The 24677-nt window shown below is 51.2% G+C and overlaps 1 protein-coding gene across 3 annotated transcripts in view; it reads left to right on the top strand.

The window, feature by feature from the left end:
* HIF3A (hypoxia inducible factor 3 subunit alpha) overlaps nt 1-24341 on the top strand; it is a 30182-nt gene extending 5841 nt beyond the window's left edge. For 2 of the 3 annotated variants that reach the window (XM_037155146.2, XM_053668935.1), the window contains 13 exons: nt 488-633; nt 2306-2390; nt 2699-2811; nt 3273-3481; nt 4843-4949; nt 5131-5278; nt 8229-8347; nt 9379-9569; nt 10701-10805; nt 14697-14965; nt 16100-16217; nt 18729-18810; nt 21608-24341. In XM_037155146.2, coding sequence (XP_037011041.2) covers nt 488-633; nt 2306-2390; nt 2699-2811; nt 3273-3481; nt 4843-4949; nt 5131-5278; nt 8229-8347; nt 9379-9569; nt 10701-10805; nt 14697-14965; nt 16100-16217; nt 18729-18810; nt 21608-21705 — 1790 coding nt within the window. In that variant the 3' untranslated portion in view covers nt 21706-24341. Of the gene's footprint in view, nt 1-487; nt 634-2305; nt 2391-2698; nt 2812-3272; nt 3482-4842; nt 4950-5130; nt 5279-8228; nt 8348-9378; nt 9570-10700; nt 10806-14696; nt 14966-16099; nt 16218-18728; nt 18827-21607 lie in introns of all 3 variants that reach the window. The other variant, XM_037155147.2, reaches the window with a different exon arrangement.
* Nucleotides 24342-24677: the final 336 nt, after the last annotated feature.

The following is a 24677-nucleotide window of genomic DNA, read 5'->3' as shown; positions in this document are numbered from 1 at the left end:
ACACACACACGTACATATACACATGCGTGCGCATGCGCCTTGGAATCCCAGGACCCTTGAAAAGATTACTTGGAAAGTGGAGCCATCCTCTTTCAGGCTTTGTCAATCTTCTGCCCAAAAGAATTTTACTTGTCTGGGAGGCTGTGCCCCCTTAGAATTCTGTCACCTGGGAGTCCCTGCTTGTCTAGAATTCTGCCCATCTGGAAGGTCCTGCCCCAAGAATTCAGAACCCTTAGGAGGCCTGACCCCTTGGAGTTCCGACTCCCCCTAAGCCCTGGCCCCTTAGAATTTTGAGCACCGGGAATCTCGCCCCCTTAGAATTCTGTCCTAAGAGTTCTAGGCCCTTGGGAGACACCTGCTGCCTTCCAATTCTGTCTTCTGGGAGGTGCCTGTAATTTCCTCTGAGTGAGGGAAGGCAGAGGGGAGCTAGCCAGCGGGGCCCTCCCGCTGACTAAAGATGCCCCACCCACCCTGGTCTGGACACCAGGGGAGTGGAACCAGGTGGGAACAGGGGGCGAACAACTGGATGCCTGCTACCTGAAGGCCCTGGAGGGTTTCGTCATGGTGCTCACCGCTGAGGGAGACATGGCTTACCTGTCGGAGAACGTCAGCAAACACCTGGGCCTCAGTCAGGTGAGAGGAGCTGCCTGCTTTGTGCTTAGCGCAGGCAGGTGATGCTGGGACACGGGTGACCAGGACTGCCTTAGCCCTGCCTTTACAGGGCTCCCCGTACAGAGGGAGGCAGGTATGTGACCAGACTGGAAGACTCAGGATGCTCAGGGACAGCTAGCTGAGGGGGCTGTGGGAGCCGGGGGAGCGTGGATAGGGTACCAGACCCCACCTGGGGGGAATCAGGGGTTTCCAGGAGGAGAACACTTCCAAGCAGAAACCCGAAGGACCTGGCCCGTCAAAAGGTGTGGAGAATAAATAAATGAGACCAGCAAAGGCTAGGAATATAGATAACTGTGGGAACAGAATATGCCAGGACCCAGAGGTGGGATAAAAACAGAGTGTTTTGGGAAAATAAAGACATTGGTCCTGCTTAAGTTCAAAGTACAATGGGAGAAGATAAGAGAGAAAAAAAGGTGAGAGAAGCCAGCAGGGGCTAGAGTAGGGTCAAATTAGGAAGTTTATCTTCAGGGCACTGGGGAGCCACGGAGGGATTTTAAGCAGAGGAGAGGTGGTGTCAGAGAGGTAGAATCAGATTTGCATTTCAGAGATTCCTCTGGGGGCTGAGTGGGGGAGATCCTGATGGAGGTGGATGCAGGGCCTCGGGTGGGAGAAGAGGAGTAGGGGCTGCTGGGGATGGAAGACAAACAAGAGACACTCAGGGAGAACTAATTTCAGCTAATCTTTCCAGCAAACCCTGGGAAAGAGTTACCATTATTTTTCTTAAATGGGTTCCAAGTCACATCTGTTCCTTTTCCCTGCCTCGTGTCCTCACTCCGGGTACCAATTTGTCCTTCAGCTTGAGCTCCAGGGCTCAGAGAGGTGCATGTCCCACAGCCCCAAAGCTAGAAAGTGGCAGGGTCCAGATTCAAACCCAGCAACGAGAGGTGGTGTTAGAGGAGGGAGATCTTACCCTCGGACGGTGTGCTCTGTGGATCCCCTTCTACCTGTGTCCCCCGCTGCCAGCACCAGGCTCACTGCCTGAATTGAAAAAAAGACCTGGGTCTTTGGTTTGCCAAACAGGTGGGATTTGAATGGGGTCTCGCCTCCGGGCCTTTGCACCTGCCGTTCTGTTTCCTGGAACAGTCTACTCCAGAGAGCCACAAGGCCACCTCGCTGGCTTTGTTCAGCAATTTGTCCGAACGTCACCTCCTCAGAGAAACTGTCCCTGACTATGGCCTCTGAAATAGCACCTCTTCATTTCACCGCCTCCCCCTCCTTTAGTTTTCTTCGTATTTCTTATTATATTATTTTGATAAATATGGGTTTGGTTTTCTTTTATTGGCTACTGTCCCTCACTACCCAGTAAGCTCTGGGAGGCAGGGACTTTGTCTTAGTGGTCACTGCTGTGTCCATTCCATCTCCACAAGGGCCTGGCACATAGCATGCTGGAGGAAGAAATGAATGAATGAACGATGATGGGTGAATGAATGAATGATGAATGAATGAATGGTGGTGAGTGAATGAATGAATGATGAGTGAGTGAATGCATGCATGAATGAATAAGGCGATGGGTGACATAACCCAGGCTCCTGCATTAGGACGGGGCGCTGAAGCGGGGAAGGGGGGAGGTGGGCCAGAGGCCTTGGCCAACCGCGTTCCCTCCAAGGCAGCCCCCTCCTTCCCTCCCTGACAGCTGGAGCTCATTGGACACAGCATCTTTGATTTCATCCATCCCTGCGACCAAGAGGAGCTTCAGGATGCCCTGGTCCCCCAGCAGAGTGAGTTCCCTGGAGGCCTCTGTCCCCAAATTGCAGAAACTGCGGCTTTGCCCTGCCCTCCGAATATCTCCTCTTTGATTTTTGGATTGAAAAAAAAAATGAGAAGAGGAGGATGTGGCTCTGTCCCAGGAGGCTGGGTCTGAAGGAGAAAACCCTACCCTGTGGGAGACCCTCTCTGGGTCCGGGTCTCAATTTTGGGCAAGAGGCTGGGGAGGCTTTAGTACCCAGGATGCTAGAGGGAACTGGACCCTATCCAAAGCCGCCTCCGTCACCTGCTTCTCCCCCTGCCCCACCATGGCCCTCTCTAGGCCTGTCCAGAAAGAAGCCAGGGGCCCCCACGGAGCGCTGCTTCTCCTTGCGGATGAAGAGCACCCTCACCAACCGCGGGCGCACACTCAACCTCAAGGCGGCCACCTGGAAGGTGGGCGGGGCCAGGCCTGGAAGAAGGCTTGCAGTGCGGGGAGTGGGGGGGGAGTCCAGGGGTCTCCTGGGGGTCTCTCTTAGGGCGGGATCTGGTGGGTCCTTCAGGTATCCAGGAGGTTGGGTGTCCGTGGAGTTGGGGGGCTGGGTGTCCTTGTATCCATTCTTTGTCTGGATCTCTGTGGGCCTGCGGGGTCCGAGCCTCCTGCGACTAGATTCTCCATGCGGTTTATACCTGGGGTCCTCAGACCTCCCTGAATCTTAAAATCTGGAGATCTTCAGAACCTCCTTAGGTCAGGTCTCCGTGGAGGTGCGGGACTGGGGGACCTCAGGGCTCTCTGAGCTGGGCCCACGCAGTCTTCAGGGATCTCTTCTTCACCTGTGGGGCCCAGAGACACATACCTCTCAGCCCTGCGGGTTCCCCAGGCCCCTGCGCATCACGCCTCGCCCTTCCTTCACCAGGTGCTGCACTGTTCTGGACACATGAGGGTCTACAAGCCCCCCGCACAGACTTCCCCAGCCAGGAGCCCCAACTTAGAGCCGCCCCTGCAATGCCTGGTGCTCATCTGTGAAGCCATCCCCCACCCGGGCAGCCTGGAGCCCCCGCTGGGCCGGGGCGCCTTCCTCAGCCGCCACAGCCTGGACATGAAGTTCACGTACTGTGACGAGAGGTGCGCAGTAGCCCAGCTGCGCACGCGCCCGTCCTCCTTGCAGCCCCTCCTCTTTCTTTCAGCCCAAGTTCGCTGAGTTTTCTGTGGGTCTTTTTATCTTTGATTCTCTCTGCCCTTCTCTCTTGTAGTCTTTGTTTCTTCCTCCCTGTCCTACTGCTTTCTTAAAATGGGTCAATTCAGGCGAAACGGTACCAGGCCCAACAAACTGTCTTTATCAGTTCTCACTCTATCTCTCTATTTTCTCTCTCCGTCTCTTCTCTCTGCTCTTCATTTCCTTCCTTCCTCCCTTCGTTTTTCTGTATCTCCCCTCTCTCCCTGGCCCCGGAGTGGTACTTAGGAATGGCAACTCTGGGTTCAGACAGCTTGGGTTTAAACCCCGGCTGTGAGTTGTCGGCCAAATGGTTTCACGTCTCTGCGCCACGCTTTCCTCGTCTATCCTACGGAGTCGTAACAGAACCTGCTGTGAGCAGTTGTTCTGAACACTCAGTAGGTCGCCTGGTACGAAGCACCGTAGATGTGTGTGTGTGTGTGTGTGTGTGTGTGTGTGTGTGTGTGTGTGTGTATTTTTTTAAATCAGTATCATCATTATGACTTTTTATTTCTCTTCATTCTGTCTGATCTTTCTCTTTGCGCTTTTCTTTGTTCCTCTCTCTCCCCTTCTCCTTTTTCTTTCACACTGTTACTCTTCTCTTTCTTTTCTTCCCTTGTCCCATTCCACCCTCCCTCTTTGCTTGTATTCCTTTCCTGTGGTTAATGTAACATCGCCACAAACACAGTGTCTCCCAATGACACAAAACCCTTCCCTCAGAGTGCTGGAGGTGGAAAGTCTGAAATCAGCCCCATGGAGCTGAAATCGAGGGCTGCGTTCCCCCTGGAGGGTCCAGGGAAGCACCTGTCACCTTGCCCTTTTCAGCTTCTGAAGACGCCCTGCGTTCCTGGGCTCGCGGCTCCTTTCTCCACCTTCAAAGCACATCACTCCACCGTCCTCCTCCTCCGTCACGTCTCCTACGCTCACTCTGATCTCCTGCCTCCCTCTGATAAGAACCCCCATGACTACGCTGGGTTCCCACAGAAAATTTAGGCATCTCCCCATCTCAAGACCCTTCACTTAATCACACCCGCGAAGTTCCTTTTGCCACGTAAGCTCACACATTTACAGGTTTGGGAATTAGCTCCGGACCTCTTTGGGGTCATTATCCAGCCTACTGCACTCTTCTTTCTCTATTTCTTACTCTCTCTGCCACAACCCTGTCTCCGTCTGTCTTGCCAGCTTGGTCCCCGGATCCGCATGTCCCCCTTCCCTCCACCCTCCATCTACCTCAGCCAGTTGAACTGACCAGGCGCCGCTGTACCACCCCCAGGATCGCGGAAGTCGCCGGCTACAGCCCCGATGATCTGATTGGCTGTTCTGCTTACGAGTACATCCACGCACTGGACTCGGATGCAGTGGGCCAGAGCATCCACACCCGTATGTGTTCCGGCTCTCTCTCCCCTGCGTGGCCCTAGCCAATGCCAGCTAGCTCCCTGCTCCCCGATCCCCAAGGAACCCCATCTTCCCTGGCCCCTTCATGCCCAGCCCTTTGCCCCGAGAGCCTTCTCTCTCCATGTGCCCCTTCTGTGGCCCTGAGCCCTCCCATCCCCCTCCCCAGTGCTGAGCAAGGGACAGGCAGTAACGGGGCGGTATCGCTTCCTGGCACGGAGTGGTGGCTACCTGTGGACGCAGACCCAGGCCACAGTGGTGTCAGGGGGCCGGGGCCCCGAGTCTGAGAGTATCATCTGCGTCCACTTCCTAATCAGGTAAGCGGGAGGGGGCGGGGTGACTGTGTGCCGGGTCTAGTCTGTATGTGTGTGGACAGGTGTGTGTACATGTGAGCACACGAGCCTGTGTGTGCATATGAATTTCTGTTCATTTAAATTAGAAGGGCTGTATTCCAGTTAGAATAAGAAATCTAGCAGATTCATGGGGAGTTGTTCTGCTTTTAAAAAATATTGAGGTGTAATTTGCATTGAGGAAAAAAACTCATCCTTTGTGGTACAGGGTTCTAGGAGTTTGGACACATGCGTGGAATTGTGCAGCTGTGACCCCAATCAAGCTATAGAATAGTTCCATCGCCCCCCCCCAAATTCTCTCATTGTGAATTCCTCCCCACCCCCAGCCCCTGGCAACCACCGGCCTGCCCTCTGACTCTAGAAGTTTGCCTTTACCAGGATGCCGTGTAGGTGGGATTCTGGCGTCTGTAACAGCCTCAGGAGTCTGGCTCTTCTGGCTCAGTGCGATGTCTGGAAAGCCATGATGTGGTATAGAGCCCTAGACTCTTTTTCACGCTGAGTAGTATTCTGGGGTTTGAATCTGAATAGACTCCAGTTTGTTTACCCATTCACCCGTCGGAGGACTCTTGGTCTGTTTCCCATTTGGGGTGATTACCCAAAAAGCTACCGTAAGCATTCTCACACAGGACTTTGTGAAACCATGTGTTTTCATTTCTCTTCTGTAAACACTGAGAAGTGAAATGAATGGGTCAGATGGGCAGTGTATATTTAACTTCATACGAAACTGCCCAACTGTTTTTTCCAAAGTGGCTGTACCCCGGCGCGTTCCCATCAGCAGTGTATGAAGGCTCCGGTCGTGTGGTTGACAGCATTCTGCATTGTCTCTTTTTGTCTCGTTGGGTTTTAATGTTAGCTGTTCTCACGGAAGTGTAACGGCAAGCCAAGCCCCCCACCCCACTGTGTATCTTAGACGTTTTCCACCATAATAACAACATGGCATTGAAGACAATAAAGGATCACACAACACAGAGAGAATTATAGCTTTTCTTTGAAGGGTACCTTCTAGGACATGGTCCCAATTTCTAAAGCAGGGGTGTCTAACTCATTTTCACTGCGGGGCCACATCAACCTCAAGGTTGCCTTCAAAGGGCCGAAATAATTTCAGATTGTATAGATGTAACTACTCCTTAACTGTTAAGGAGCTGAAATTGCATTCGGCCCTTTGAAGGCTGATGTAGCCCCCGGTGAAAATGAGTTTGACACCCCTGCTCTACAGGGTTAGGCGTCTTCCCAGGGTCTTTTTAATCAAGGAGAGATTCTATTAGAAAATAGAAGGTGGTGACAGAAGTGTTCACACGCGTCTTTCTGTCACACGAGAAAACACACGGATGGATGGCCTTTTGAATGTTCTCACTTCGACACCTTTCCAGTTCAGAATCTTTGAATAACTTACAGACAGTGAAAGACGGGGGCTGATGTACCTCTTTTGGAAACTGCTTTTATTCATTATGAAGATTTGTCTTTTTATGGCCGGGCCCTGGGATTTTTTTTTTTTTTTTTTTTTTTGCACTCTGAGCAAAGAGCTGGGCCTGGAAATTGCCGTTTTGCCAGCAGAAAATGGGTGAGGAATGATAGTTTACTTAGTAGCCATGGATGGAGGAGCATATGATATTAATTATCATTCGTGCTGTGTATATATTGTACAGTCTGTGGCTATGTGGCTGTATTGGTGTGTGTTCAGGTGCTTGTCCTTTGTAGCATCTACCTCTATCCCCTTGTACATATATTAACTCACTTAAGCCTTGTAGCAACCTGGGGTAGAGTTACTATTATTATTCCTTCTTTACAGAGGAGGAGAATGAGGCCCAGAGAGGTTCAGCCACAAGCTCAAGGTCACACAGCTCATAGTGGCAGAGCTGGGATTTGAACCCAGAGCGCACGGGCTGCAGAGCCCTTGCTCTTAGCTGCTAAGCCATAGCAATTGTCTGGGAAATGCTTGTGGGATGAACAAATAAGGAACTCCCTGTGCCAGACCGAGTGTATGAAATACACGCACTTAACTGTTTATGTGTATTCATGGACATATGTGAGTGTTGACATTGGTGCCCATGTGTACCAAGAGTGTGAGTGTGTGTACTGTGTATGCTGGTGTTTTTCAAAGGGGATGGGGTAGCTTTGGTCCGGCCTAAACTGCGGCTTTTCCAGCCCAGAAGGGGTTTTAGGGAGGGTGGGAAAGGCTCATAGCTTCTCTAAGAGCTGGTGGGAGGACCGCCCACATTCTGTCCTGGAGAGCGCTATGCAAATGAGATGCAAATGAGGGTCTGGTCCTCAACCCCAGACCAATTCTCCAAAAGGCAGTTTGCTCAGCGAACATTTGGATTGTCTCTGCAGCTGGAGACTGCGGGGAGGGGAGGCGCAGGGGACACAGAAGAGGGATGTATTTATAAATCCATCCCCTTGAATGTCTATGAATAGAATCTTCAGAAATAAAAATCTTAAAATATGCATTAAAATATAACCCTATGGATTCTTCATGTTTGATAACATGGGAGTGTTAAATGTATATTCCTCATTAATACATTTTTATGGATATATCTATAAGTAAATATCTATAAAGAGAATATTTCATTTTTATACCTTTTGTTCTGCCCTCTCTGCCTCTCAGTTCCCCACCCCCCTCAGCCTCCCCCTCTGCCAAAGCCATGCTAAATGCCAACTCTTTTTTTCTGCCTTTCCTTCCACAGAAGAGCTTGGGAAGATACACTTAACTTTCTTTTAAATGCTATTATAATAAAAAGCATTCAAGAAACATTAAATTTGTAAAAGAAACCAGTAAATGGGACAAATTATTTTCTGCACGGTGCCCTCCTGCTCCTGGATGGGATTGCCCCCCATAAGGACACCGTCCAAGGAGGCTTCCTGGGCGGGACCCAGGACCCCCCCTGACTCCCGCTCCCCTTTCTGCCCTGTACCCCAGCCGAGTGGAAGAGACTGGAGTGGTGCTGTCCCTGGAGCAAACGGAGCAACGCTCTTGCAGACCTGTTCAGCGGGCCACCGTCTCTCAGAAGGACACCCGTAATCCTGGGGACAGCCTCGGTATGGGGCAGGGCTGGGGCTGGGAAGGGTTGTGTCCCCAGGATGCCTAGGAGAAAGCCCAAGTGCCCTAACGTGGGCTTGTGACCCTGTGTGACCCGCCTCCTGCCTCCTTCCTTTATTTACCCACTCTGAGCCACACCAGCTTCCTTGGGGCTCTCAGAACGTGCCAGGCTCTCTCATGCCTCAGGGCCTTTGCACGTGTGGTTTCCTCTGCCCAGAATGCTCTCCTCTCTTCCTTCTTTCCTCCCTCCTCTTCTCCTGTGTCCCTGCGATGATTGCTTCAGTCTTGTTTGCTTTCTGTGCTCCGAATCCTGCTGTGGCTCCCCATCGCCCCCGCCCTTCAGTTTGTCCCCTTCTTCCCCCTTCATTGCTCTTTGGCTTCCAGTAACCTTGACCCTCTCCAATCTGGTTCCTTACTACCTCTTCCTCCCTGGCCCACCCCTGGCATCCCCCCAGTCCTGGATGAGCTTCCGTCCCTGTTTGTTCTTCAAGGGCTTCACCTTTTCCAAGCTGATTGCTGGCAGTCCCTGCTCCTGGGTGTGGTGTGGAGTCGGTGGTCCCCTTTCCTTCCCTGGCTCAGAACAGGCTCAGGCCACGTCTTGACCTGCAGGGACTTTAGAATGTCCTGGAGAGCCTTGGGCCAGGCTCTTCTCCTAACATTCAAGGCCCCCTCAGCCGAATGGTGGAATCCAGTCAGTTGTGTGCCCTGGTCCAGCCATGTCAATTTTCAATATTAAAACACTTCCCCACTGCTGGGCAATTGCTACTATCTCAAGCCTACTGTGTGCCCTCACCCCATGTTGTCCCCTCCCACAGAACTCTCCTGGACGTGCCATAATCTGACAACCAAGGGGATAGCACCTGGCCCAGCAGGGGTTCTTTAAGACCCAGCTCCCCAGTGCTATGAATTGTGTCCACCCTGATTGGTTGTTGAAGATGTCAACAATGCTCCCCCGGGTTGGCGTGGAGGGCTCCGCCCCTCAGCCCTGAGTGACCATCCTGCAACCTCCCTCATCTCATGTGTCCTGCAGACGCCTCTGGCCCCCGGATCCTGGCCTTCCTACACCCCCCTGCCCTGAGCGAGGCCACCCTGGCCGCTGATCCCCGCCGTTTCTGTAGCCCTGACCTCCGTCGCCTCCTGGCACCTATCCTAGATGGGACTTCAGTAGCCGCCACCCCCAGTGCACCCCGAGTCACCCGGCGTCCCCAGAGCCCCCTTCCGGTAAGCCCTTGGGATCCAGGCTGCTTTGTCCTTTGACTTGAACCTTGCTGTTCTCTGGGCCTCAGTTTCTCCATTTGTGTAGCAGGAAGGTTGGGATGAGACGGGGCCTGGGATGCCTTTAAGATCTCGATTCCACATTGTTCAACCATTATCTGGACCAAAACCTGGGGTGTTTGGGATTGGCTTGGGTGAGCCCCTCCTGGCTTGTGGACCAAGCACCCGAGCTCTCTGAAGTTTGACCTCAATGAGTTAAGAACGTCTAATGTCTTAAATTACACAAACTTACATCCACATCCTGAACCTGCTGCTTACCACTGTGTTGCCCCCGGATAAGTGGAGCCTCAGTTTCTTCACCTGTAAAATTAGGATAATAGCAAATAGCTGCCTCATCGGTTGTTGTAAAGGTTCAGTGAGATTATTCGCGGGAAGACCTTAGTAAGAGCCTGACACCTAGTAGGTGTTCTATAGACCATAGCAGTTACTATTTTTACATAAGAGTCCAGGTAGTCTGACCTTTGACTCAGGGGTCCATATTACCTGGGCTGACGTTCCTATGCGCCCCCCATCTTCTCTCCACCAGAGAACTAAGCTGTGACCTTTGACCTCACTCTTTACCCCTGGGACAGCTGGACTCAGCGTGGTTTTCCCCCCAGATTCCAGGACCTTTAATTCCACAGGGCCTTGAATGTCTTGGCCTCGGGCTCTGGTCTTTCAGACCTTTGATGTTTTTCCTATGGATCAATATCCAGGCACTCTTTGAACAGATGCCTTTAGAACTACATTTGCAGCCCTGGCTGGCGTAGCTCCGTGGATTGAGCACGGGCTGCAAACCAAGATGTCGCTGGTTTGATTCCCAGTCAGGGCACATGCCTGGGTTGCAGGCCAAGTCTCCACCTGGGGGCACACAAGAGGCAACCACACATTGATGTTTCTCTCCTTCCCTTCCTCTCTCTAAATATAAATAAAAATAAAATTTAAAAAAAGAACTACATTTGCATTTGCTATCTGACACCCTTGGTGTCCAGCTGTTTGACCTTTGCCCCTCACTTGTACCCCTGGCCTCAAATGTCTAGACTGTCTTCCTGCTGGCATCGACCAGGTTCAAGGTTTCCTAACCCTGTCTCCTCCCAGGCCGATCTCCCAGATGAGCTACTCGGGGACGTGGAGACCACACACAAAGTCTTGGCCTCGGGGAAAGACCTTGAGACGATTGAGACAGATCTGGATGTAGCTCAGGTAAGGGCTGGTGTGAGGGCCGGCATACATGGTCTTTGGAGAAAAGGGAGATGGTTAAAAGGGCGCGCGGAAGGGTGGATGGGCAGACCATTTTGTTTAGTAGGTGGGTGATGGTGGATAGACAGATGAGTGAGGTTTAGACAGATGTTTGGGTAGATGGGTGGGTGGAGGCAATGTTTGCACAGGTAGTTGGGTAGACAGACCATCAGTTCATTGGATGGATGATAGATAGAGGGATAATGTCTGCATCAATGGTTGAGTGGATAGATAAATGGCAGTCCATGATGTATTGATTACTTATTGCCGCATAACAAATTCCCCCAACACTCAGCCCCTTACAACAACTCACATTTATTATGTCGCACGGTTTCTGAGAATCAGGAATCTGGGAGCAGCCTAGCTGGATCGTTTGTGCTCCAAGTTTCTCATGAGGCTGAAGTCAAGGTCTTAGTCAAGGCTACAGTCATCTGGGGCTACAGAGGATTCACTTCCAAACTTATGCACCTTGTGGCTGGCGGGACCCAGTCCCTCACTGGCTCTGGCTGGAGGCCTCAGTTCCTCACTACATGAGCCTCTACGGAGGCTGCCTATGTGTCCTCACAATGGGGCAGATGTATTTCCCCCGGGCAAATAATCCAAGGAACAGAGTGGGTCCAGGCCAGAAGATGCTGTCTTTCTTTTTTTTAAAGATTTTATTTATTTATTTTTAGAGAGAGAGGAAGGGAAGGAGAAAGAGGGAGAGAATCACCAATGTGTGATTGCCTCTTGAGTACCCCCTACTGGTGACCTGGCCCACAACCCAGGCATGTGCCCTGACTGGGAATCAAACTGGCAACCCTCTGGTTCGAAAGCCTGCACTCAAACCACTGAGCTACACCAGCCAGGGCAAGGTGCTGTCTTTTATAACCTAATCTTCGAAGTGACGTACCGACACTTCTACTGTATTCTGTTAGCCACACAGACCAACCCTAGCGCAGTGTGAAAGGCAACCACATACAGGTGTGAATACCAAACTACAAGGACCATGGGGGCTCCGTTACAAAGTCACTTCCTCTCGCAGCATCAGCTTGAATTCCAGCCTCTCCTCCCCTAAATCAGACCTGGGTGCAGTGAAGTTCCTCCAATACAGTCTATCTCGATCTGTTGGCCTGTGAACTGAAGAGACAGATCATCTGGCCCCACATACCCAACATACAGTGGTAGGAGAGGCATAGAACAACTGCTGTACATACACCTGTTCAAAAAAGGTGGAAGGAGCCCTGGCTGGTGTAGCTCAGTGGATTGAGCGGGGGCCTGCGAACCAGACAATCGCGGTTCGAGTCCCAGTCAGGGCACATGCCTGGGGTGCAGGCCAGTTCCCAGCGGGGGACACACGGGAGGCAACCACACATTGGTGTTTCTCTCCCTCTCTCCTTCCCTTCCCCTCTACAAATATATAAATAAAATATTTTTAAAAAATTAAAAAAGAAAAAAGGTGGAAGGAAAACACACAGGTGTCACTGGTCCATAGCAGTTTTGAAATTCTGTTGGGAAATACTGAAATTCAAGGAAATACTGAAAGTTCCTTGATCAGAACCCATTTCTGCTACTTCCCAGGAGTTTTTCTTAGTGGTTCTTGGCTCTGCCCTCTGGGCTCTTTGCTCCCCACTCTCAGTCACCCTTCCTTTTTTGTAAAATGTAACAGGTATTCCCAGATGAGTGGTTTTCATTCCTGGCTTCCTTATAGAACTCAGGTGGTCCAAAAGTCTCTTCTCATTTTGTATGATCTCTGTCCCTTTCAGTCCAAACTGGCAGTGTTTCTACTCATGTGATTTTCTTTAACCTTTTTGTGGGTCTTTTATGAATCTCGTTGGTGTTCACGTCATTAAACAAAAGTCGTGCCACAAATCTCACTGAGATATATCCTTTTCTGTCTCATACTTCTGCTGAGGTGGCTGAGTGCCCTGAAGTTTAATAGAGGCCCTATTGTTTGACAAGATTTATGAGGCACATCCCAAAACTGTAGAGCCTTTTGTCTAACTGAAGAACAGGGGTAGGTACCAACCTTGATCTTTCTGAAGTCTTCACAAGGAGTTTGACAGTCAGACCCTGGCTTTTCCTTTAGATCATGCTTTTCTGAGAGTGCCCTTCTTTGCTCAGAAACCATTTATTTCTTCATTTTAGCAGTATTTGCCATCTGGGGAGTTCCCAGAGTCAACTAAAGCCAAAGTAAAAGACAGAGTCGCCCAGACTGCCAAATATGCCCAAGTTCAAGGCTCCTCAGGGCCACCCTCACTTCACAATAGCTGCATAAAAATTTAGAGATGCCCTCAAGCTCAGTATTTTCCTAGATCTAGTCACAGAACTTAGGAAAGTGCAATACTTATGACTACAGTCGTATCGTAGCCGAAAGGACAAGTTGCATAGGGTGGAATCTGGGACTGGGAGGGTCCCCCAGTGCAAAGTGTCCATTTCCCCAGGAAGGTGTCACCCTCCTGACATTGATGTGTGGCAACTTGTATGTGGAAAATTGCCACTCCAGGAAGCTCACTCAAGCTTTGGAGCCCAAAGTCTTTCCTAAGGGTTTCATCGTGTAGGCATCATTGACTGAGTTGCTGCCCGGGGGGTCAGGCCGGTGTCACGTGGCCCAAAGCCCCAACCCTGTAATCACAGCGTTGATCTTTCCAGCATAGGCAGCCCTCATCCTGAGTCATCTTGTTGGCATAAACTATCAGGCACGGTCCAGAGGGGCCCGCCATGAGCAGCAAAGACACCCCACCACTCAGGAAATTCCAGTGGTTTAGATGTTACCTTCCAGGAGCCAGGACAAGGGCTGAACCTCTTTCAGGGTAAAGTTAATTCTTCAGTGCACAGGGAGGTTGAGGATTCTCAAGACTTTCAGGTCCCAGGTCCTTCATTTCCTTAGCTTCCCTCTCTTCTTGACTTTGATTCCAAGTAACAAAATGAAATCAGGCAGCCCCTTCGACACCTGGGCTGGCCTCCTTAGCTAGATCACCTAGTTCACTAGTTACATTTTTTGCTTTCCCACAGCTGCAGAGAGCATTGTGGCTAAACTTTCAACCACCACACATCAAAAATCCTCTTTCCACCCTGGCTGGTGTGGCTCAGTGGATTGAGCATCAGCCTTCGAACCAAAGGGTCGCTGGTTCAATTCCCAGTCAGGGCACATGCCTGGGTTGTGGGCCAGGTCCCCAGTAGGGGGCGCACAAGAGGCAACCACACGTTGGTGTTTCCCTTTCTCCTTCCTTCCCCCCTCTCTCTGAAAATAAATAAATGAAATCTTTTAAAAAACGGAGAAGGTTAAAACAGCAGTCATGTATTACCTCACATAATTTCTGGGGGTCAGGAGTCTGGGAGCCACGGAACTGGGTGGCTTTGGCTCAGGGTCTCTGGTCGGGTCGCTGTCAAGTTGTGATCCAGGGTTGCAGTCACCCGAAGGCTTGACTGGGGCTGGAGGATTCACTGCCAAGGTCACTCACTCGGCCGTTGGCAAGAGGCCTGTTTCTCACCCCGTGAGCCTCTCCACGGGGCTGCTCACAGCATGGCTCCGCCCTAAGCAAGTGATGAGAGAGAATGAGAAAGACAGAGAGAGCAGCAAAATACAACAGCCACGGCATCTTTATAACCTAATGTTGATGGACATCATGCACCATCATCTCATTGATGTCCTACAGTTGCCAGAGCAGCCCTAGTCACTGCAGTCAGGGATTGAGCCAAGAGGAGAGGGTCCTTGGGGGCCATGCTGGCAACTGGTTACCACAGAGTCCTTATGCCCATTTGACAGATGAGGAAACTGAAGCTCAGAACTTAGGCACACCACTTGGAAGTGGTGGAGCTGGGACCCACCCGAGGCTGAGGCTCACGCTGTTAACTCCTTCCTGCCCTCTGCAGGATGTCGATGCCATGGATTTGGAGATGCTGGCCCCGTACATCTCCATGGATGACGACTTCCAGCTCAACTCCAGCGAGCACGTGCCCAGGGCCTACCACAGACCTCCGGGGGCTGCCCCCCGGCCCCGTGCACGGAGCTTCCACGGCCTGTTGCCCCCACCTCCTGAGCCCACCCTGCTGCCTCGCTGGGGGAGTGACCCCCGGCTGAGCTTCTCCAGCCCTTCCAGAGGGGACCCCTCGGCCCCATTCGTGGCTGGGGCCCGGAAGAGGTGAGCCACAGTATGGGGGGAATGGATGCAAAGGGGGTATAGAGACGGTCCCTGGCGGCCTGTCTTGCTCCTGCCTCCTCCTTCAGCCTCATCCTTCTGCTTTCCACCCCAGCATCTCCAACACATGGCATGTTTGTTCCAATCTTTATGGTTTTTTTTAAAACATTTTATTTTATTTTTTAGAGAAAGGGGAGGGGAGGGAGAAAGAGAGGGAGAAACATTGATGTGTGGTTGCCTCTCACGCATCCTTTACTGGAGACCTGGCCCACAACTCAGTCATGTGCCCTGACCAGGAATCGAACCAGCAACCCTTTGGTTCGCAGACGGGCACCCTGTCCACTGAGCCACACCAGCCAGGGCCCAACCTCTATGTTTTTTCTCTTTGCCTTTTGGTGCGCCCTTCCCTGTTCTCGTTGTTTACCTAAATCCTCCAGTCCACCAGGGCCCTCTCCTTTGGAACATACTGATCTCTGGCCTCGCGACCATTTGTCATGGTTGTGAGGACATTGCCGCAACGTCAGAGAAACTGTCTAGAACTAAGTTTCCTAATACCTTTGAGAATCTGTTGAAAACCACAGGCTCTTTCCCAGGAAAGTTTACGCACACCTAGAAATACACGTTTTGCATGTGATTTCAGAGGGTCCATGTCCCTCTTCCTCAGATGTTAGATCCCTAATACTTCAGTTTTTGCTCTGCAGCTGTGGGCACATGCCCATTTAGTCTCCAGAGCGGTCTGTTTACTGTCCTTCCGAGGCTCTTACGCATACATCTCGGTATTCTCCAAGGCTCCCAGATTGACGCAGGGTATACAGTGGGTGCCTAATAAAGACGTGTTAAATGCAGGAGGGAGGAAATTCATGACTGCAGTAGGTGGTGGGATGCATCGATGATGGATGGACGGCAAGTGGGGGAGTGAGCGGATGGATAGAAACGTGAACAAATAGGAGGGTCAATGGATGGAGGTTGTATGGGTGGGCGAGTGAATCACACAGATGAATGGGAAGATGGATTGGTGGGTGGATGCATAGATAACTACTGCTTGGGGGAGTGAATGGATGCGCCTCATCTGCTCACAGTGGTGCCCACCCCGCCCGTGTTTGCTATGTTCTGAGGTTATTATCTGTTTTCCTCTAGGACCCTGGCCCAGAGCTCAGGGGATGAGGCCGAGGGGGTGGAGCTGCTGGGAGTGAGACCCCCCAAACGGTCCCCCAGCCGAGAACCCGAAAACTTCCTACTGCCTCCTCTCAGCCTGGTATGTGCAGAGGTTTGTGGGGTTCTCTGGCCCTCAGAACCCAGCAGGCTTAAGCTTAGTGGTTTATGGATGGGAAGAGCAGGGGGGATGGGGCTGGCTGATGGTCAAATGCAAGGTCAGGAATCCAGCTGAAGCTAGAACCTTTTTTTTTCTTCTTCTCTATTTTGTTGTATTGTTTATTCTGTTACAGTTGTCCCATTTTTTTCTCCTTTTGCCCCCCTCCACCCAGCGCACCCTCTTTCCCATAGTTAATCCCCTCTCTATTCGTTGTCCATGTCCATGGGTCACTCATACATGTTCTTTATTTTAAAAAGATTTTATTTATTTCTCTTTAGAGAGGGGAAAGGAGGGAGAAAGAGAGAGGTAGAAATGTCAATGTGTGGTTGCCTCTCACACACCCCTTACTGGAGACCTGACCCACAACTCAGACATGTGCCCTGACTGGGAATCAAACCAGCGACCCTTTAGCTTGCAGGCCAGCACTCAGTCCACTGAGCCACACCAGCCAGGGCCACACATGTTCTTTGACTAGTCCCTTCCCCTTCAACCATTCCTCCCGCTCTCCTCCCCTCCCACGGTTATCAGTCTGTTCCATGTTTCCATGTCTTCGGTTCTATTTTTCTCGTTAGTTCATTTTGTTCATTAGATTCCACTTAGAAGTGAGGTCATGTTGAAGCTAGGACCTTGATAGTCTAGCTCAGGTAATGGGTGTGAAAGGGCATTGCATATTTATGTAAGTTGGTAGGAAGTGCTAAGAAGAAAACTGAGCAAGACCTGGCTGGTGGTGTAGCTCAGTGGATTGAGCTCGGGCCTGCAAACCAAACAACCGTGGTTCAATTCCCAGTCAGGGCACATGCCTGGGTTGCAGGCCAGTTCCCAGCAAGGGACGCACTAGAGGCAACTGTACATTGATATTTCTCTCCCCCTCTCCTTCCCTTCCCCTCTAAAGATAAATAAAATCTTAAAAAAAAAAAAGAAAGAAGAAAACTTAGCAAGGGAAGAGAGGAAATGCCAAGGCCTGGTATCCGTAGGTATCTTCCCTGCTCCCATGGGCCCCGTTCCAAACCAAGAACAGGTCTTGGCCTTGAGTGATTGGTGTGGTGTTAAGAGAACAGACACTGGAATCGGTTTGACTTGGGTTCATGTCCCAGGTCAGCCACCCAGTAACTGAGACCTTAGGCAGGTGATGTCACCCCTCGGTTTCCTCATCTGAAAACATCTGACCCTCGGTTCCCACATCTCACAGGGCTGCCATGAGAAGCACTGGAAATGAGGCCCTTCCCCGATCCTCAGCAGACTGTAGATATGTGGGGGGTATGAAAACAAAGCAAAGCAGCGTCCGTTCCCCCGCAGCCTCCCCGCCCCCAGTCTCGCCTTGGCTGCCGGTTCTGCACAACAGCAGCCAGGACACTCTTCCTAAAAGCCAGCCTAGACTGAGTGACTTCCACAAGCCCTCCCCCTGGGACTTTCCATGGTTCTTTATTTCCCAGGAAAGGGCTCCCTGGCTCCTTACCCAACAGGGCTGTTTGAACATGAGGGGTGTGACCGATATTATCAATAGCTTGTATTTATGAGTGTCTACCACGTACCAAATGCTGACTGCACTAATTCCTCACATGATTAAATTATTCAACCTCCATGACCATTCTTGAATGATAATAATTATTATTATTGTTATTGTCATCCACATTAACACAAGAGAGTTTAGGCAACCGCATCCGTTAGAGTCTAGGCAGAAGACAGCACACTGAAATGGGGTGTTTTTTTAAAGATTTTATTTACTTGTTTTTAGACAGAGGGGAAGGGAGAGAGGAAAAGAAACATCATTGTGTGGTTCCCTCTCGAGCGCCCCCTATGGGGGACCTGGCCAGCAACGCAGGCATGTGCCCGGACTGGGAATCAAACCGGTGACCCTTTGGTTCGCAGGCCAGTGCTCAATCCACTGAGCCACAGCAGCCAGGGCTGAAATGGGGTGTTGAGGAGAATTTAATAACAGGACTGTTGGCAAAGGTATGGGCAGAATCAACTCGTGCTAGTGCAGCAGCCAGGAGCCCACAATGAGGGGAGCTGGCACCACCCCTAACCTGAAGGCGCAGGACAGGGGAGGGTCACCAGATCTTGCAGAAAGGAGGGTCTGCCTTGTAAGATCTGAAATCTTCTGAGAAGGGACATGGCCATCCCGTGAGGACCCAGCAGCTGGAAGATCAAACACCCCTCCTCCTCCCCCTCCCACCTGCTGGCATCTGCCGTTACATGAACCCAATAGGGACACTCAAGAGCGAGGGTGTTCGTGGACGGGGTCCGCACACGCAGCCTGCTGGGGCACAGCAGAAGGGGAGATGAGGCTCGGGAGGGACGTACGGAGGATGTCTGGGACGGTGACTGACCCAAAATCCCGCAGCAGCCACTGAACCCCCACAGCGCCCTCAACCACTGCGCAATCCTGCCTCCTTGGATATGGTTCCTGATGATGATGGTGGTGGTGGTGATGGCTTTGTCTCTGCCCTGCAGAGTCTCCTTCTGACAGGAGGACCAGCCCCCGTGAGCCAGCAGGATCCCCGCAGCCACCTCCTGCAACTGAATGAGCCCCTGAGTGAGTAGCAACCTGGGTAAGCAGAGGCCCTGGCCCCGCCCCTGGGAGGTGCCTGATGGCTGACTGACAGGTGGAGCAATCTTGAAGGTGGTGGGGCGCTGCCAGTGCCCGGATGTGACCTTGGTGGAAAGGTGCAGCCCCTCTCTCCTTTCAGGGGCCCTGTGCAGGGAAAGAGAGGCCCTGAGGGAGGCCCGCAACCTGGGCCCAGCCCAAGGCCTAGATCTCCTGAAACGTGTGTCTGATTAAGCTTTGAGGTTGAGTCCCACCTCCATTCCCACCCCCCCTCCATCAGTTAGGGTTTATTGTGATTGTTCTTACCTTAAGGAGATGTTTGAGGACCTGCAAAGATGTTGCACAGGAAGAGCTTAGCACAAGGCCTGCTTTACAATAAATGATCAGGAAGTGCCTGCCCTGCCCTGACCAGTGTGGCTCAGATGGTTGGGAGTCATCTCACAAAGAAAAGGGTCACGATGTTCGATTCCCAGTCAGGGCACATGCCTGGGTTGTGGGTTTGGTGCCCAGTTGGGGGCGTGTGAGAGTGGTAACTGATCGATGTTTCTTTTCTTCTCTTTCTCCTTCCCTTACCTCTCTCTAAAAATAGATACATAAATAATTTTTTTAAAAGACACTTTACCGCTAAATGTGGAAGGATGGAAGTGAGGGAGGGAGAAAGGAAGAAAGGAAGGAAGGGTGGACCCTGGCTAGTGTGGCTCTGTGGATTGAGTACCAGCATGCAAACCAAAGGGCTGCAGGTTCAATTCCCAGTCAGGGCACAGGCCTGGGTTGTGGGCCTGATCCCCAGTAGGGGGCGCGGGAGAGGCAACCAATCCATGTATCACTCACACAAGATTGATGTGTCTCTCAGACATCGTATGTCTCTCCCTCTCTTTCTCCCCACTTTCCCCTCTCCCTAAAAATAAATAAATAAAATCTTTTTAAAAAGAAAGAAGGGGAGAGAAAAAGAAAGAAAGGGAAAAATAAGGAAAGGGAAAAGACCTGCGTGTGTGCCACGCTGCTTGCACAGCCCCTCCGCAGAGCGCAAGGCAAACCGTTCTCTCATCTGTGTTACTATTACCATCATCTTCCAGCGCGACTGTCAATAGCTGTAGCTCTCCGCTCGGAACCTCCAGGCAGCAGCCGGAGGGGCCTTTTCGAAGCACACACCTGACCCTGGCCTGCCTCTGCTCCAAATCATTTCGTGGCTCCCTGTGCCCTTCAGAGTGAGATCAAGCTCCTCAGCTGGGATGCAAGCCTCTGGGGCCTGATTGCCGGGTCATCTCAGACCACATGCTGCTTTGCATCCTCTGTTTCAGCCACAGTCACTGCCTTTTGATTCTTTCTGTCCGTTATCCATGTAACAAATCCATATAGAACACACAGGAAATGCCAGACACCGTCCTAGGAACTGGAGACAAAACTGTGACCAAAACACACAGAAAGCCCTGCCCTTGCAGGGCTGACATTCTAGTGGGGGAGACAGTCGAGGACGAACAGACCAAGACAGTAAAGGGTGTGAGAGATGAAAGATGCTCTCGGAGAAAATACTGCCTAAAGGGAAATGGGATTCTGGGCTGGCGCAGTTTCAGCAGTGCGTACGAGCAGGCATGGCGGTCTCACTGGGAAGGTGGCATCTGAGCAAAGACCAGAAGGAGTGAGGGAATGGACCGTGGCAATTTTGGGCGGAAGGGCATTTCAGGTAGAGGGAACAGCACATACAAAGGTCCTGGGGTGAGGAGAGGGTGTCTGTCTTATTTGGGGAAAAACAAGGTCAAGTGTGGCGAGAGCAGACAGAGGAGGGGAGAGTGGGGTAGGGCATATTGCATAGGGCCTCTGGAGGGCATTGCAATGACTTTGAAATCATCTTGCTTGAGGAGGCTGTCTCAGGCCCTTTGCATATGCTGATCCACGCACCTGAAATGCTTTTCCATACATTCTCTGTCTAAGGACTGCATCCTTTAGATCTCCGTGCAAATATGGCTCCTTCCATGAAGCCTTCCCTAACTTCCTAAGCTCAGGGCTCCTAACACTCATCACACACCATATTTACAGAGATGTTTGCATAGTTATTTGATTACTGGCTGTCGTCTCCCTGGAGGTGTGAGCCTTGTGAGGGCAGGGGCAGGCCTGTCTTGGTCACTGCTGCACTCTGCCGTGGGGGGTGCCGGCCAGTGGCTGGGCACAGAGGAGATCCTCAATATATGTTTGCAAATGAAGAGCTAATGTTTATCTAACACTCACTTTGCCAAGCCTTGGGCTAAATGCATGTGCATGACCTCATTGACGCCCCTAACTGGATGCCAGCCCCTCGAGGTCATGGCGTTCCATTCTCCCCATTCACTGACTGCTGTGTCCCCAGTGCCTGGCACACAGTAGGTGCTCAATAAATGAGGTAGATATAAGCATCTCTGTTTTCCAGGTAGCAATAGCACTAGTTATTGTTCAAAGTACTTGACGTGGATTCACTCATTTACTCCTCGTGGGAGAGAGGCACTATTATTTGCCCATTTTATACATGTGGTAACTGAGGCTCAGAGAGGTAGAGTCACCTGCCTCAGGTCACACAGCAAGTAAACAGCAGAGTCTAGATTCAAACCCGGGCAGGGCCTGGCTCCAGGCTTCTTACTTACTGTTTGAAACATCCTGAATGCCTGAGGTTCAGAGAGCAGATCTTGTCCAAGATTTCACTGGGGTTTGAATCCGTGTGGATCTGCCTCATCACCCACTTTTGATTGTCAAGAAGGGCAGATGGGTTGGGGTGATAATTCCTCACTGGTTTACCTTCTATCTTCCCCCACAGGCCTGGGCCCTTCACTGCTCCGTCTCTGCCCGAATGAAGGCACCACCCAACCCAAGAGGCAATTCCAGCCAGCAATGAGCTTGGCCCAGGTGGACTGAGCCAGCCCCTCTTCCCATCTCTCGTCTCCTTCCCAGAAAGGACCTCAACCGCAGTCTAAGCTGGCAGCCCATGCACAGGATGGGGGAGCTGGGACAAGAGATCCCCCTCTCCTCTCAGCAGCCCCTGTCCACCTCGGGCCTACTCAGTGCTCACCCCTCTGCCCCTTCCCCATCTGCGGGTTTTTGGGGGTGGTCTCAGCTCAGTGACCTCTGGAGGGGGTCGCTGGCCCCCTCCTCCTCCTTCTCTCAGGACTTCCCTTGGGGTTCTTGATACTGCTTCCCTCATGCCTTTCTCCAACTCTCTTGGCTTTAACGTGGGTAATTAGGGGTGGGGGAGGTTGGGGTTCAGACCTGTGTTTCTAGGCTCTGGGGCCTATTGATAACCGCAATCATGTTTCTTCCCATCTGTCTTTTAGTATCGTTTTTAATTTTGCTTCTGTGATATGTTTTCGATAGCTATGAATTGCCCAGAGTCCGTAAGAATGTGGGACTTCAACCTTCACCCTCACTCTCAGGTGTCAATGGGGAGGGGAGCCTCTGGCCCAGACCTCCTCGCTACCCAGTGACTTCTGATTGATCCCTTGGCCTCCCAAACCGCCACCCAGCTCTGCCTACCTGCCTTTCCCCTCCATTCTGGGTTTCCGCTGCACCCAGCCTTGCCTGGGTACGGAATTTGTTTGTGGAGTTCCTATTTCAGGTATGGCCTTCAACTTCCCCTGCTTCTGGACGATACAAACCTCCAGTCTTCTGCAGTTCTAGACCATACAACTTCAGGCTGTCTCTGGTTCTAGACTGCACACGCTCAGACCTTCCTGGTTCTGGACTGCACGGCCCCCTGCCTTTTTGTTTCTAGGCTGCACACACCTCCCGAATGCTCTAGTGGAGGCCTGACGGCCTCCAAACCCCTCCGATTCTAGATCTCACAATCCTTGGCTCCTTCTCATTCTGGACCTCACAGCCTCCAACTGCATTTTCACACTTCATGGTCTCCAAAGTTGTCTGGTTCCAGGCCTCACAACCTCCAACTCTCTCTGGCTCTAGAGCCTCTGACCATCGGAATTCTCCAGTTCTAGAACTCACTCCCTGACTTTCCCTGGTTCTAGACCTCTCCTATAAACTCCTTTGTTCTAGATGCCACACTCTCCGATTCCTGCTGGTTCCAGGTCTTACAACAGATCATCTTATCTGATTCTGGACCTCACAACCCCAAGCTTCCTATTGGCTCTAGTCTGTAACACAATCTGTAACACAGTTGGTTCCAAATCCAACTTCTTAGTTTCTAAATCTTAATGATTCTCAGCTCATCCCTTCTAACTTTCTGCACTCAAGATTTGCTTTTCCCATCAAAAAGAAGTAAAAATGAGTTTTATGTTTTGATCTTATAACCAGTCCCTCCAGAACAGGACATCATGTTCCAGTTCTTTATTCTAGAGCTCATGACCTCTATCTACTATTCACTGGCTGTAGATCACACAGCTTCTAGACTTTGCAACTTCCAGGGTTCTCTGACTCTAGATATGATTATCTCTTTTCTCTGGTTCTAGAACTTGGCCTTAAAGGTATCTGATTGCAGACCTCATGCTATAAATTCCCTTAGCCCTAGAAAGTCTCTAATTCTGCCTCATTGCCTATCTTATGGCAACGGGTTTAGAAGTCAGCCTTCAAAGATCTTCTGATCATAGACCTTGCATTAGGAATTTACCTGGTTCTAGACCTTACAACTCCCAACTCTTGATTCTTACGGCTCCAAAATCCCTCTAGAACTCAGTCTTCAGGCTTTTTCTGATTCTAGCTCTTACTCTATACCTCCCTCTGGTTCTAAGCTTTCACAGCTGCCAGCTGCCTCTGATTTCAGATCCAAATCCTTCTGGTTCTGGAACTCAGCCTCCAAATGTTTCTGGTTCTAGAATCTGAACCTCACCCTACGGATTCCTCTGGTTCTGAATCTTATCAACCCCTGACTCCCTGCTTCTGGAATGCAGCCCCCGAAATCTATTCTGGCCTTCCCACTCTGCCCAACTTGTCTCAATGCCTACTCCCTTTCTTAAGTCTTCCCATTCCAGATCCCTATCCTCCAGGTTTCGCTGCCCATGGACTTCACACTCAAACCTCTCCAGTGCCAATCTCATATCCCTAAAATTTCTTGTCTTAGAATCCCCTCCACTCCCCACCTCAGCCCTCCAGATATGCACTTACCTTGACCCCAGGTACCTGGGGAACCTGGGACTCCCTCACCCCCTTTGGGAGGTTCACAGTGCAGGAGACTTCCCCAGCCGCACAGGCACGCGCATAGCCCTATCCACCTATCAGGAGGCAGGGAGAGGGGCTGAGACTTCTCCGTTCTCTGCCACCACCCACATGTCCCCAGCCCCCTTTCTACAATGGTGCTATGCTTGGTCTCCCACAGGAAAACGTCTTCCTCTCTCAGTCTAACTCGCTCCCTTTTCCAAAAGGCACTTTTCGCTGTTTATTTGAGGAAATTGCCTGTCCAGATGGGTGCTACGGGGGGAAAAGGATCTCATCCCTCCTTCCCTCAGGGGATGAACTGGGCCCTCAATAAAGAGAACTGTGCTAAGCTGCGGGACGGGAAAGGACTGGACCAGCCACGCCGGCTCTGAAATCCACCAGTTTCTATACCACCATAAAGACCTCGCCTTGATAGGCACCAGAACTCTGTGTCACCTCATCTGTGGGGTCGCTTCAGGATGGGTGGGTGCACTGGGTGACAGGTGTCTGTGTCACTTTGTGATTCTATGCGTATGCATGGGACTGTGTTCCTGTGTGGGTCTATGTAGCATGCATGCCTGGTGATATTGTCATTCTGTGTATATACGTGTCTTGGACATAATTTTATGAACTTGTGGAGAGGTTGTAATTCTTTCTCCATGTGTATATGTTAGTACCTGAGCGAAGTGCTTCTGCCTAATGTGTCTGGTTACTTTGGGTTTCTGCTCCTGATTATGGGAGATATT

This window comes from Artibeus jamaicensis, unplaced genomic scaffold, assembly GCF_021234435.1.
Source record: "Artibeus jamaicensis isolate MK-2021 breed Jamaican fruit bat unplaced genomic scaffold, CSHL_Jam_final contig_1526, whole genome shotgun sequence".
In the NCBI taxonomy this organism is placed as follows: domain Eukaryota; kingdom Metazoa; phylum Chordata; class Mammalia; order Chiroptera; family Phyllostomidae; genus Artibeus; species Artibeus jamaicensis.
This window is presented reverse-complemented; position numbering and strand designations above follow the sequence as displayed.